The following is a 14,403-nucleotide window of genomic DNA, read 5'->3' as shown; positions in this document are numbered from 1 at the left end:
ATGCTTCCTAGGGTTTAGCATTAGTTCTATCTGCAGATCACATGGAGTAGCAGGTTGAATTTCAGCAATTTCAGTGGCCTCTTCTTACAAGTTCCATGAAGATGAGGTTCTCTCTAGTAAGTTTCCTAATTCTCTTCCTGCTTGAAACCCTGGTATGTTTTATTGCCTGGGAGTACATTAACCAGTGATATAGAATAAATGCAAAACGAGACATCTTACATTTTCTCTGCAAATCTTTGACGTAGGGTCTCTATTGTACACTTCTCTGCACATATGAATGCATATTGAATGAAGCTGCTTGGTTTCCCCATGCCCTAAGGCATTAGGTAAGCAGTGCTTCCAGTTGTAGAAAGTGAAATCTCTCAATGAGTGAGTCAGATGGTCCTAGTCATAATACCCTCTAGTCATAATTTCTCTGATTGCTTTTTGGAGTGAAGTGAAATGAAATAATGTAGTGTACTCTCCCAACCAATTCTTATAGAAAATTTGAAGGGTAATTTAACCTATGAAATTGCACGTAAGGAAGGAAAAAGTTTAAGGTTGAGGGTTTTGGGGCAAGGGCTTTAAATTAAGCCTTTAAAAAATTAGGATAAATTATAAAAATCATCCCTGTATTATTTTCGTATTTCATTTTAGTTTCTAATTTTTTTTAATCAATGTTAATCTTCAAGCAAAATAATGAAAAACTCAATTTGCAAAAACATTAATGAATTAGAGATATCCAAACATATTATATAAAAATTCATGTCAATAGTATTTGTTAATTGATTTTTTTATCCAAAGTTTTGGATAAAGGAGCATAGTTTAAAAGTAATATTACATTTAAAAAAACTAAGGGACTAAATCAAGACTGATGATTTGTTTGGTGTAGACAAATGTATTTCCACATTTTTCATCTACTCCCTAATTGCTTTTGTTTTTTGTTCTGTCAGTGGGTTAAGTTCCTCTTCACTAAAGTGGATTGGCCGCCTATTCTAGTTTGTGGGAAAATTGAGAAGCTAGAACTAGAAGTAGAGAGGAAGAGGAAGTTATCATTTGGGAAGTGTTGAACGTTGAGGACTGACCCCAAGAAAAAGGAGAGAGAGAGAGAGAGAGAGAGAGAGAGAACAACAAAAATCAGCATCCAAGGGTGGGGGTGAGTTGTGAATTTTTAGGGAAATGTGTGTCCTCTGTACATTGAAATATAGGAAATGTGTCCTCTGGTTTCTCATTACTCCACCCAGAACAACCTCATTTATTGGAACAAAAATGGAGTTGAGTCAAAGTAGATTTTTTTGAAAAAAAATATTATCAACCTAATCTCACTTTGAAAATATTTGTCAAAATAGTTTGTCATACAATACCAAATTTAACTTTAGTTTTAAATTTAAAACTAAAATCAAAATTATCAGCGGTTTTATACACTTAAAAAATAAAAAAAATAAAAAATAAAAATGATAGGAATGGGCATGTGATAGGAAAGGCCAATTTGGTAAATATTTTGGATTTTTTTTTCAAAAAAGACTATTTTGGTCTTAAACTCACAAAAATGTGACAACAATAAAACACATGGGCTTCTTTTAATGTAACAAGCAAATAAATTGCCCTGTTTTCACTCAGTTTCTTCATTGTCACGTACTTTTCAAACCCACCCACCTCTTCAAAATTTACTTCCCAATTTCCATATCATCCTTTGAATGTCTTTTTAATTTTGTGTTTAACATCTATACTTGGACACTGAACTTTAAAAAATGATTTTATTAAATAGAAGAATATATAATGATATTTTAAATAGTATACTATATTTGATGTTTCAAAATCCCTTGCAAACAAAAATTAAAGTGGGTGGTTGTGGATGGATGTAAATGCTTATTAAATAACATGATATCATATCAAAAAATCTTATTTTATGATGATTCATAAGTTCTTTCCCTCCTACAGGCTTAAAAAAGGCTGCTTGTGAAGCAGGGTGTTAAAACTGTACCCAAGATAATCTCAATGCCTTGAGAATTTAGACTCATGACAAATACAAATACATAATAACATGTTAGCTAATTTTTTATACAAATTAATACTTTCCTTCCTATTTGCTTCATTTTGGGGGAAATGTGACCACTTTGGTCCCCTTCAAACAGCTAAGAACTGGGCTTTTTTTTACTTTTTAAGGTTGTCAAGAATAATTTTTAAAGGAACAACACTTTAGACCTCATTTAGGAGTAATGAATCATCTATCTTGAATGGTTAGTCAGCTGTCCAGTCCATGGGTTAAAAGCTTCAACTTCTCAAGAATTGAACTAAGCACTATTCTTCATAAGAAAAAGTGGAAAAAAGTTTTGAGTAGGGTTTGAGGTTGATGATTACTAATCAGAAACCCCCCCCTGAGAGCTGAGCTCAGGCCTGCAGTGTCTCAATTTCCAAACCTGAAAAAAGTCAAATTGTAAGTGGGTGGTGGGGGGCTTTCAGGTAAAAAGGAACAGAGCAAAAAAAAAAAGGGGAAAAAAAAGAGTAAAAGATGGACAAAGTAGTAAAAGCCCAATCCGTACAATCTTCCTCAGACCTCCTGCAATGGCTCCAGTGATATGTGCAGACACCAACTCTCACGAGAACCCTTGAAATTAGGGAAAAAAAAAAACACAAGCTAAAGCTTTTGTTTTTGATTATTATTTCACAATCTTGTTGGAGAATTGTCATTGAGGGAAGCAAATCCTCTAATCTCGTTTCTCAAATCTTTCTGGAAGCGATAAATCGTAGTAACTCACACCCCCTCCATTGGTTTCCTTAGTTTTATGGATTTCTGTAGAGATGGCAGAGACAGGAGCTGGCACAGAGGCAGCATAGCTGCAGAAGGTGCAGGGGCAACACAGAGGTGCAGCCATAATATGAGCAGGTTGATGAGAGAGAGTGTTGTTTTAGGTGGCAGCAGCATCACTCTCATCAGAACCATTAGTTTTATCCATGTACAGAAGATTCTGCTGCCCAATGGTCCCTGAAATATAAAATATACCCACCACTGAACCCAACACTACACTACAGTCACTACACAACAATCCCTTCTCTCTTTCTTTTTCTGTTCTTTTCTTTCTGTTTTTTTTTCTTTCTTCTTTCTAATCCTCCGAGTATTTATCTTTGTGAAGTCTGGAGCTGGGCTTGGGTTCGTTTCTCTTGATACTATCTTTTATCAATCAATGATGAGTGGAAGAAATAGGTTTCCATTCACTGCAACTCAGTGGCAAGAGCTTGAACACCAAGCTCTCATCTTCAAGTACATGGCTTCAGGGATGCCCATTCCTCCTGATCTCATCTTCTCCATCAAAAGAAGCTTGGACTCTCCACTCCCTACTTCAAAGCTCTTCCCAACCCACCAATCCCAACACAGTGAGTAAGCCACCTTTATTTTTTTTTTACCTTCTATCTTTTTCCTTCGTCTTTTTCTTGATTTTTGATGTATGTGTTGAGTAATGGTGAGTAATGCGGTTTGGGTACAGTTGGGTGGAACTGTTTTCAGATGGGTTTGGGGAGGAAAGTAGACCCAGAGCCAGGGAGGTGCAGAAGAACAGATGGGAAGAAATGGAGGTGTGCAAAGGAAGCATACCCAGATTCGAAGTACTGTGAGAGACATATGCACAGAGGCAGAAACCGTTCAAGAAAGCCTGTGGAAGTTATGACACCCTCAAAAACACCACCAACAGTAACTACTCCTACTGCTACAATGGCAGCAAACCCACCACCACCCATCTCTTCAATCACTGTAAACTCCTCCAACCCCACTTCATACTCTCTAGCTTTAGAGACCCAAAATCACCACACCCATCGTCACCCTTCTTGCTACAACACCCATCTCCACCTCCCCTTCCTTTATCCCCATTCATCTTCTTCAAGGCCACCTGGGTTTGGAGGTGGGGTTGAGTTGTCACCTCAACACAACACCACCCATTTGCTTTTGGACTCTGGTTCATATTCCCAGACAGATTACAGGTTTGTGTATGCACAACTCCTAAAATTATATGCATTTTTCTTTTTCTTTTTGTTTCCTTTTCTCTTCTTTTTGTATGTACTGAATCTTCTATTGAGTTTCTTTATTGATGTGAAGTAGAAACAGATATGTTCATGGATTGAAGGAGGAGGTGGATGAGCATGCTTTCTTCTCAGAACAACCTTCAGGGGCTACAAGGAGTTTTTCCGGCTCATCAATGGATGATCCTTGGCGGCTTACTCCACTAAAAATGAATTCTTCACCGTTAGACCATTCAAAACAGAGGAGCTGCTCTGCTTTACAGAGTGACTACTCTTGTTTGCAGCTTCAAAGCCTCAGTGATACCTCCAACCAGAAGCAGGATCAGCATTTCTATGTACTGGGTAGTAATCTCAAGTATGAAAAACATGAGAGAGAAGAACCCGAGAAGATGGTGCACCGCTTCTTCGATGAATGGCCACCCAAGAGCAGAGATCCATGGCCTGATTCAGAAGACAAGTCCCCCAGAGATGCATTGGTCTCAACCACCCAACTCTCAATTTCTATGCCAAACTCTTCATTTGACTTCTCCATCTCCAATTCTAGACCCCATAATGGTAGCTGAATTCCCACACATATCATTCATCAAGAAAGCTAAATCCATATATTATGTGCTCCATGTTCTTGACTCTGAATTCTCTCTTTCCATTTTGCAGATGATTGAATTTGCAGTACTGTGTTCTGAACCAAATGCCAAGATGTTGAAAGCCTGGTGGGGTTCAATGCATTTTTTCTTGTAGCTTTCCGTATGCTTGTTGGCAGAGGTGTGGGAAGTGATGCTTTTATTTATTTCATCTTTTGGAGGGTGTGGTGTGGGGTGTTTGAATTGAATGCTGTGTGTGAGTTAATGAAAGGGATCTCAGATGTCTTTTGCTTTGTTGTTGGCTTCTATTCCTTCTCTTCTTCTTTAACTTCTATAACTTGTTTGAATGACCTGGGCCAACAATCCATAGGATTTCGTGATCGTGTCCTGTTTTCTGAGTAGATGACATCTTAAATTGTCTTGGCTTTTGTAAAACCAAGGGACCCAATGGAGATACACATTTTCCTTATTTGTCACTTGTGAGACTCTTATCAACCCTTTAGCCTAAGAATCATTAAATCCCAAGAATATATACACATATTTGGTAGATATAGAAGATAAAAAGAGCCTATAGATTGTGTTGAATCATAAAGCACAAGGAGCAACTCTGGATTCATACTCCCTTCTTGATAGAAACAGGCATCCAAAAATTTCCACTTACGTAGATAAATATTCTTAGTTTTATAAGTATTTATGAAATATATCATTAATAAGTGACCACTTAAATTTATTCAGGGAATGGATCTGATGAGTAAAGAAAATTCTTAAAACCAAATTTATATGTGAAACAGCCTAGGGTATTTTTCAAAAGCTCCCAAATATTAACCAGATACCACTTCCAAATACAAGCATGAGTCATGACAAATTTAGTTGATCCAAAATGTGGCAAGTTACATGGATGGGATGATAACGAGTAATTCTCACTCGACCCAATAACTTAAAAAAGAGAAGACACCTGAAGAACATAAGAATATAAGAAAAGAAAAATATTTGTGGTAACAAGGAAAGAGGTAAGTGGAACAAAGGAATGGAGGCAGAGAAAAGTCAGGGTGAGGGTGAGGGTGAGGTCAGTCACGTTGGGGCCTGCCAAAAGAGCTCTGTACTCTTCTGGCTGTTTGGTTGGTGGGTGTGGGTCTGGACTCTGGCCTCTCTGTTCTCTCTGGTCCAGATGGAGAGCACAGAGCAGAGAGGAAGAGAAAGATGTGTGTGTCTTCTGCGTTCAGACTTCAGACTCCTTTTATTACAACAGACTATTCCAATTTATACTTTTTCTTTTTGTAAAATCAGTACGGCAAACTCACCGTACGCTTTGAACGCTCCCGTCTACAGCTCAGCTGACTCTATCACTGTCAGTCACCTCTGTCCAGGTGTCTTCACCTCCACATTTTTCTCTTCTTTTCCTTTCTTTTTTTCTGCATAAGTAGTCAAAGCTCATTGACACTTTTACCTACCTGAAATATATCAGGACCACCCTTCAATATGAAACCACTGTGATCATTTACATGAAATATACTGAGAATTTACGAGTGGATGCGGCATCTATGGACAATGTGTTCTGAGCCTCTCCACATTGTAAAAATGCAGACTTTAGGAGACTCAGACATGCCACGATCCTCTCCCTAAATATTTCTATCACATTTGGAAAACGTCTATATGATAGTGAGGGAGGTTGTTTCACAAAAGGCGGAGTTTTTGCTGACTTGTTGGGTCTCAATCCTCATCATCTTCAGCAGCATCTCCATTTGGCTTGTCATTGTCGTCTTTGATTTCCCCATCGCTTTCCTGCATCTCAGCAGAATTCTCTCTCACAGGACTGGACTCTGGTCGCTGGTCTTGTGGCTCATCTTCATCAGATTCTGACCATGCCCGCTTCCGGCGATTTCCTGATGAAGGTCCAGCCTTCACAAAAAAAAGGGACACGAATAACGTCTCAGACGCAAAAAAAAGAAACAATTTTTGAGAGAGAACAATGTAAATTACCAGTCTGAACAAATGGCAAATGAAGATGAAAGATTCACTACTATTATTTTACCAATAACTCTGACCAAAGACACCTGTGTCATCTTATCAATGAATAAAACAAGCCTCCAGGATACCTTACTGCTCGTGAGTAAATTAACTCTTCTTAAAACACTCACGACGGTATGAACATGACCAATCAATAGGGCACCATTGGAACCATGATCATGGAGAAATTTGTTTCACCATCTCATACAGGAGGGTTAACACTGCTGTGCATTCCCTCACCAGGCTCCTAGCCACAGGTCCTTGTTGTGACAGTGTGAGACATTGAAACAGTGCCTTCGAGTTTCAAGAAGAAATAATGGTCCCATGGCCACAGACAAAAATATGTAAATGAAAAAGAGAATAAAAAAATGAGAAGTTACCATGTCATCCTCAGCATCAGAATCTTCAAGCCCAGCTGCTGCAAGAAGATCTTGAGCGTCATCTTCTCCATCATCATCTTGATTATTCATCTGATTTGTGGACTCCCTATGGTTCATGTTGGTGTCTTCATCTTCCATTTCATCCTGATCATCCATTGCATCTGCTCTCGCTTCTTCCGAGTCATACCGTGATTTATCCTTCTTTCTCCGCTTTCCACCTTTTCGTCGCCTCCTCTCACTTTGCCCACCCTCATCATCATCAATCTGGGACCTTTCTTTCCGCTTAGAGTTAAGATTGTTACTCTTCCATTGCTCCTGGAGATGCAAATTGAATATGGACAAAAGTAAAAACCTAAATTTTGGGGGGAGATTAAGAAAATTTTCTACTCCATTCTATAAGATCAATTACTGTAATCTGAGGCTTTCAGATAAATCCTAAATAGTCCAGAGACTTTGCTGCCACTTACCAGGTACATCCAGTCCCAGCATTTTTGTGATCAACTATAAGGGAAGGGAATCATGTTGGTAATCCAATATGAAAATGAAAGAAAGAACACTAAGAAGTCCAGCTACACAGACACTGCCCATGTCTGGACCAACATTTCTCCAAATGCTCCTAGGATGCAGGTCAGACACTCTATAAGTATCCATAATTTTAAAAAGATTTTTCAAAATTAAAAAAATGAAACAATAATCATGTGTTTTGGACACCATCAATACTTCCTGATAAGGCTTTTCTTTCATTTAGGAATGAAGTCTAAATGTTAATAAATAAAATTATGATGGTTTATATGCAAGTTGTAAAACTTAGCATATTTGCCAGAACAACATATCTAAGTATTGTGTCAATGCTCCCATGTCTCCCATGGCAAGTTGATCCTCCATGTCCTGAAAATTCTCCATGTCCAGTGTCAAATCTTTCTAAATCATTATTACATTGTTCATCCAATTTTAACACGCTTGATATGAGTCATGACCAATCAAATAGTTCTGACAGGACTCGAAATCTTTAGGTGCCAGCCAAGATACCTAAAACAACACATTGCCAAATTCAATAGACAAATGATGGCTAGATGGACCAACTAACTCAGCCTGACAAGTCACCAAGTTGAATCTCAGATGAAGGCTAACCATGCTAAAATAGAAATTTGAATAAGCCCCAAAAGAGCACAAACTGACAGGCAACCATGGACAAACAATGGTATAATTGTTTATACCACCAAGCAATTCAGAGGATGCCGAAGTGGGTCTAGAAATTATAAGGGCATGGGAACAAACCCATTGCTGGGAAAGAGCTCTCACAAAAGAGAAAAATTAGCGTGGGTGGAACAAACCCATTGCTGGGAAAGAGTTCTCACAAAAGAGAAAAATTAGTGTGGGTCTTATATTTTGTTGAGGTAAGGCCACTATCAGAAAGAATGGAAAAGGACTCTTATAACTAGAGTATTCATCCTGACCAAAAGAGAAAGTTCCCTCTTGGGGGCACAGGTCTCATCTAAATAGGAAGAGAACCCCAGGAGATGAGGGCCATTAAGATAAATAGGAAGATCAAGAAGAAGTCTACCTCGACTAGGCACCTATTCATGTAAAAATCAAGAGCCTTCATGAAGAAGACCTCTCAAGTGGAGTCTGAAAGACTTATGTGGAGAAAAAAATAAAGAGCTATTGAAAGTTCCCCAATCATGAATCAAGCATCCAATGGAAGATTACAAGCATGCATCAACCCAATAAGCGTATTAGGAATTAGGGTCTTTCTTCAGAAATAAGGATGTAAAAGAGAGTAGTTTACTCTAAAGGCTCTCATCTATGAAATTTATTTTATTTTTCCTAAAATGAGGTGACTTGCTTCCTTATTGTTTCTCCAATCAAATATTTTCTTTAACAAAAATTAAAGTAAAATAATAATAGGAACCAACTTGGTCAAGAGAAAAGCACCAGAATAAATGACAGGTTTTTGGCAATATAGTCTGCACAATGAAAAAACAAACCCAGCCTTAAATAAAAGGGGTATTTGGTGATATAGATCTCAAGTAAATAAATGGCATCAAACTTGTATTGTCAACCTCATAACTGACAACTGACTTGATGAAATAGTATGAATTCTAACAGATTCTTTCTTACCCTTAATAAGTTTAAGAGAATATTTTCATACCCTAATTTAGCAGATGCCAATAAAGACAGAATCAATGCAGTTAACAACCCTTACCTTGACACGCTCGAAATGTTGCTCCTGTTGCATCACTCGCTTTAGCTCATCCTCTTGTTTTCTCCTCTCCAACTGTTTACCCATATTAATAAAAATCAGTTGAATGAAAATATAAAGTGTGTCAACAATCATATACATATCAGATTGTAAGCAATTAAATAACAGCAAACCTGAAATTTCCTTTGTTCTTCGGCTTTACGACGGGCTTCCTCAGCCAAATTGACCTGACGAGCAAGTTCTACTCTATGCCGGTTCTGCAGCTCTTCACGCTCTGCTGCCTCACAGTGAACTTTTGCAGCATCAAGTAAGTGCTTGCAATACCCAACGTGGGTTTCTATTTTCTTCTCATCAAAACCATGAAAATGAAGGTTGGAAGCTGCAGACAACTGACTAAATATACGAACAGCATTCTTTAGCTCTGCAACTGTTGATCGCACCTATATATTGGAAAAGAATTTTAAATGAGACACCAGCAAAAGAAAGAAAGGAGAGAAGGGGTAAGACGCATTATAAGTAGCATAGCTCTAGCATGACTAGAATTGCAAAAAATAACTCAAAATATATAAATGCAAATTCATAATCCAAGTCTAACAACAAAATATCCCAACTAAGAAAAAGTTTATGGCAACATAGAACTTTATACACATATATGTATATACATTTAAAAAGCCTCAATAAGACAATAAAAACTTATAGGAAAGGGGCTTTTGTGATGCAAGAAATATAATTCATCTTCATTCAGGACGCATGTATTCTTTACACATAGACCTCAATAAGGGATAAACTCATAGTTTTAAAAGGCTCAAGGCGCACCAAGGCGCAAAGTAGTCCTAGAGCCTGAGGTGCAAGGCGCACCTAAGGCGCAGGCTTTAGTGAAGTGAGGCGCACCCTAATTTACATATATTTTTCCTCTATTTTTCCTCCTCTTCTTCGTCTTCTTCACTTCTCCACTACACGGCTAAGGCTAGAGCAAAATTTGGGAGAGTTGTCGGGTTGAAAACAACCAGAAAAGGGGGTTGGAAGGGAAAACAGGGCCAAAACGACGTCGTTTTGACCCTTTTTTAAAATGTCCAAAACGACATCGTTTTGGTCCCAAAAAATAAAAAAAGAAGTTAGGGCTTCTCTGCCCTCTGCAACCCGACGCCGGAGAAGAAGAAGAAGGAGAAGGAGAAGAAGGAAGTAGGGGATCGAAGCGCACCTATGGACATCGTCACGCCTTGCGCGCCTTCGTGAAGGGGCGTCGCGCCGCCCGGAGCCTAAGGCGCGCCTTTTACAACTATGGATAAGCTAGTGTTTTTATTTTCCTTCTTTTCTGAAAATTGAACCCACATTCTTCCCTAACCTCCTATCTTTGCAACACCACCTTAAACCACATGCATCCTAATTTTCAAGCAATCTCTTAATCTTTGTCATATCATATCTAACCTCCTTGGCCAGCATTCTCCCATTTCAACCTTAATACTTCCATGTTCCTTCAACTGTCTTTTTTTTGTTTTTTTGGATAGGTAAAAAGCAAAATATGTTTAAAAAAAAACACTTGGAAAAGGCACACCAAGCACACACGGAGTATACAAAACATGCTAAAAAGCAAGCAAAGGAAAAGAGAAACAAATCACAGCCCAATACAAAAACAATGCCCTAAAGTTCTAGAAAAACAGTCCATCTGTCTTAATATCCTGTGTTATAGTCATTCATGGGTGCAATGTTTCATAAATGAGAATTATGTACCATAAAGTAGTTTTTTTGTACATCTTTATGGACAGTTTTTTGTTTTACTTGTAAGGGGGTGAGTATTTCCCTTTCTTTTCTGCACATCTTGAGTCGCTATTTTAGCACCTCTTAGCAATACAATTATTCTCTTAGTTATCAAAAAAAAATAAAAAAATGTACCATAAAGTATTGTGAGGCCCATAAACACATGATGAAACCTTCTGTGCGAGTGTATGGGTGTTTATCAATCTCACAACTTAGTGGAATCAGTACTCCACTCTAGACTATCCTATGTAATATTGTGAGCAATGCGGTCTTCCATATCCCCTTTTATGGGGATCAATCCTGGATAAAAATTATCACTGCCAAGTATCTACTACACATCCAAATCTACTCCTCCCTCATTTCTAAGTGTGAAACAATGTGTATACATCTGATTCAAAAAAAGAAAAACAACATGTATACATGTACTCATTTGTTTTAATGTTAGGAGTACTGTACAGAAGCTCTCCTACATTTCAACTGGCTACATCACACCAGGCAAAAAGTGATTCAAGTGCCCTCTCCGAGAATATGTCAGAGATTTGGAAGACAGGTGGAAATAGTTCAGAGAAAACTTAAGAAATCAAAATTGCTAAGTTCAGATAGATGAAATATGAAAGGAAAGACGATGTGAGAAGGTTTAATAAATCAACCTCATCCGCAGTCAAGTATCTACTAGACATCCAAATCCACTGCTCCCTCATTTCTAAATGTGAAAAACAATGTGTATACATCTGATCAAAAACAAAAAAGAAAAACAATGTGTATGCATATACCAAATTTGTTTTAATGTTAGGGGTACTGTATGCAAACTCTCCTACATGTCAACTAGCTATATCACATGAGGCAAAAAGTGATTCAAGTGACCTCTCTGAGAATGTGTCAGAGATTTGGAAGACAGGTGGAAATATTTCAGAGAAAACTTAAGAAATCAGAATTGATAAGTTTAGATAGATGAAAAAATAAAAGGAAAAACGATAAGGGAAGGTTTGATCAATTGACCTCATCTGCAGTCCTCTTTGTTTTTTGTAGGGTTGATGCTGAGAACTTTTGCATTGCAACACCTGCATCAAATCTCAGGGTGTAATTTGAAGGTGCCAAGTGGATGGCTCTCAGTAAAGTTTTTTTGCAGTCTTGCCACTGTTCAGCCTCATAATGAGTACGAGCTAGATAGAGAAGAACTTGACTATCTGTGTTATAATAAAACTTCCTCAAGCAATTTTGATACTGCAAAATAATGACTGTGATCAACACATGCATGCAGCAATGAAAAAATCTTTAAAGAAAAGAAAAACATTGAGAGAGAAAGAAAATAAATATCAACGCACCATTTTCACAGCCAATGCAAAATTTCCTTGGGCAAAATAAACATGTGCCAAGTTTATCCACACATCAGGCATCTGGACAAAAACACTTCCACTTGCAGCTTCTTGAACCTACAATAATGAAAAACTAAAAACAACTCCTAACAAGTAAAATGTCATTCAAGATCGAAATTGGAAAACAGTCAGCTAACCTGTGTAAAAATATCTTTTGAAACATCAAAGTGGCCTTTTTCTGCCAAGACCACTCCCGCTCCATTGGCCGCATATAAATTAGCATTATGCTGAACCAGAACCTGTCATTATAGAATATTAAAGACAACATAGATTGTCTTACAGTGTATAAATGTGCAACAAAAATTCATGTAGAGAGCAAGAAAAGAGCCTAGGATGGAATGCAAAAGATCACAAGCAAACCAGAGGATAAATTTCAAATAGAAATTTCCATCCTCGGTGTTAAAGGGTACAAATCACAATTCAGAAGACAATATTTAATATTGAAGCTAAGTGAAAGCTAATATGCACAAGCAAACCACAACAAAGCAGTGAGCAAGAATGTGTTAAACTAGGTGATGTGAATAGATGAAAATAAAAAATAAACCTAGTTTTTTCCAGATGCTAAACAGGATTTCCAATCAGGTAATGAGCACTATCAGTGGAAACTTTCTCGGGCAAGGGTTAGTTAAGGAGCTTCACAAATAACAAAAACAGGTTTAGTGGAGGAGAAACTTTATCTTGAAAGGCACAGGAGTTGTACCAGTGTAGTGTCAGTAAAAGTTGTAAGGCACTTAGGGCAGAAGATTGAGCACATAGAGATCCAATGACAGTTACACAAAGTTGAAAATTCATAAATAGTTTATCATAACATTCACCTAGCTTGAGGAGGCAGTTCTCTGTTGTGTTCCACGAAAGCTTTATCATAGACACCTGGGTCCCAAATGGACACCTTTCATTTATGGAAAATGAAAGTTCCCTCTTACTTGTACCAAGGATATATAGACATTGAAGCTGAAGAAAGTTTATCCCTTATTCAAGCATTCAGGAAACATTTCCTCTGCATTGTATTATTGGACCCCATCCTACTTCACTAAAACCAAGTCCTCTTCAGGGAAAGTGGTACCATGTATTTTTTTGATAGGTAAAGAAAATTCATTAAGAGCCAAAAGGCTAGAGAAAGGGTATACACGTAGTATACCAAGTACAAATCAGCAAAAAACAAAAGGACGAACAAGCCTGACCCTTACTTGGTGGCTAGCCAGTCAACGAAATCTATCAAAGACAATGTGTGTTCCTCTATGTATATCCTAACCCAATTCACAAAAGTGTACAAAAAAATGGATTTAATATCTTGATCATTCCTCTCAATATCGTCGAAAGCCCTTCTATTCCTTTCTTTCCAAATGGTCCACATTAGGCAAAGGGGGGCAGCTCTCCAAGCTTTCTCCCTTTTCTTGCCCACAAAAGAACCATGCCAACCCAGGAGGTTTCTTTTCACAGAGGAGTGCATCACCCATTGCACCCCAAAAAGGGAGAAGATCAAAAGCCATAACATTCTAGCTTTTTCACAGAATAGAAGAAGGTGATTTGTGGTTTCCTCCTCTTGTTTACACAAAAAACATCTGTTGGGAATGCTCCAACCAAATCTCTTCAGGCGGTCAGTGGTGAGAAGCCTGTTCCAAGCCGCCTCCCACCCAAAGAAGCTAGCCCTAATTGGAACCCAAGGCGTCCAAATAGTTCTAGCCGAGAAGGGGGGCTTGGTGTCCCTTGAAAGTGAACTGTAAAAAGACTTGACAGAAAAGGTCCCATTCTTGTTCTCTTTCCACCGGAGTAAGTCCTCTACACCTCTTCTAATGGTCAAAGGATGAAGCTTACATAATAAGCTTTCTACTTCTCCCACCTCCCAATCATTAAGGTGCCTGTTAAAACGAAGTCCCCAGCTTCCCCCAACTTCGTCTTCCTCCCAAGCCTCAGCTACCCAGCCTTCTTTATTGACGGAAAGATTAAACAAGATGGGGAAAGCTTCTTCCAAAGCTTGATTTCCGCACCACAAGTCCTTCCAAAATTTCACTCTAGTGCCATCCCCTATGGTGAAGCGGGAATGAGAACAAAAGTTCTCCCAACCATTTCTGATAGCCTTCCAAACCTCCACCCCATAGCGGTCT

The 14,403-nt window shown here is 38.2% G+C and overlaps 2 protein-coding genes across 3 annotated transcripts in view; one reads left to right on the top strand and one right to left on the bottom strand.

Moving 5' to 3' along the window:
* The first annotated feature begins 2,599 nt into the window (after window positions 1–2,599).
* LOC117925259 (growth-regulating factor 1) lies at window positions 2,600–4,957 on the top strand. 2 transcript variants are annotated; one of them, XM_034844217.1, is made up of 4 exons: window positions 2,600–3,354; window positions 3,465–3,954; window positions 4,070–4,548; window positions 4,648–4,957. In XM_034844217.1, the coding sequence occupies exons 1-4, from the start codon at window positions 3,165–3,167 to the stop codon at window positions 4,653–4,655; spliced, it is 1,167 nt and encodes a 388-aa protein (XP_034700108.1). In that variant the 5' UTR covers window positions 2,600–3,164; the 3' UTR covers window positions 4,656–4,957. The 2 variants fall into 2 exon arrangements, with proteins under 2 accessions (XP_034700108.1, XP_034700109.1); XM_034844218.1 differs by having other exon boundaries at window positions 2,606–3,354; window positions 4,073–4,548.
* Window positions 4,958–5,374: 417 nt separating this feature from the next.
* LOC117925258 (protein CTR9 homolog) overlaps window positions 5,375–14,403 on the bottom strand; it is a 38,914-nt gene continuing 29,885 nt past the window's right edge. The window contains exons 18-24 of the mRNA XM_034844216.1: window positions 12,436–12,537; window positions 12,248–12,355; window positions 11,922–12,146; window positions 9,338–9,604; window positions 9,168–9,239; window positions 6,962–7,276; window positions 5,375–6,473 (exon numbers count right to left, since the gene is read on the bottom strand). Coding sequence (XP_034700107.1) covers window positions 6,285–6,473; window positions 6,962–7,276; window positions 9,168–9,239; window positions 9,338–9,604; window positions 11,922–12,146; window positions 12,248–12,355; window positions 12,436–12,537 — 1,278 coding nt within the window. The 3' untranslated portion in view covers window positions 5,375–6,284. The remainder of the gene's footprint in view (window positions 6,474–6,961; window positions 7,277–9,167; window positions 9,240–9,337; window positions 9,605–11,921; window positions 12,147–12,247; window positions 12,356–12,435; window positions 12,538–14,403) is intronic.

Source organism: Vitis riparia, chromosome 11 (assembly GCF_004353265.1).
Source record: "Vitis riparia cultivar Riparia Gloire de Montpellier isolate 1030 chromosome 11, EGFV_Vit.rip_1.0, whole genome shotgun sequence".
NCBI classification, from domain to species: Eukaryota; Viridiplantae; Streptophyta; class Magnoliopsida; order Vitales; family Vitaceae; genus Vitis; species Vitis riparia.
Note: the sequence above shows the minus strand (reverse complement) of the source record. Positions and strands in the feature narration are given on the sequence as shown.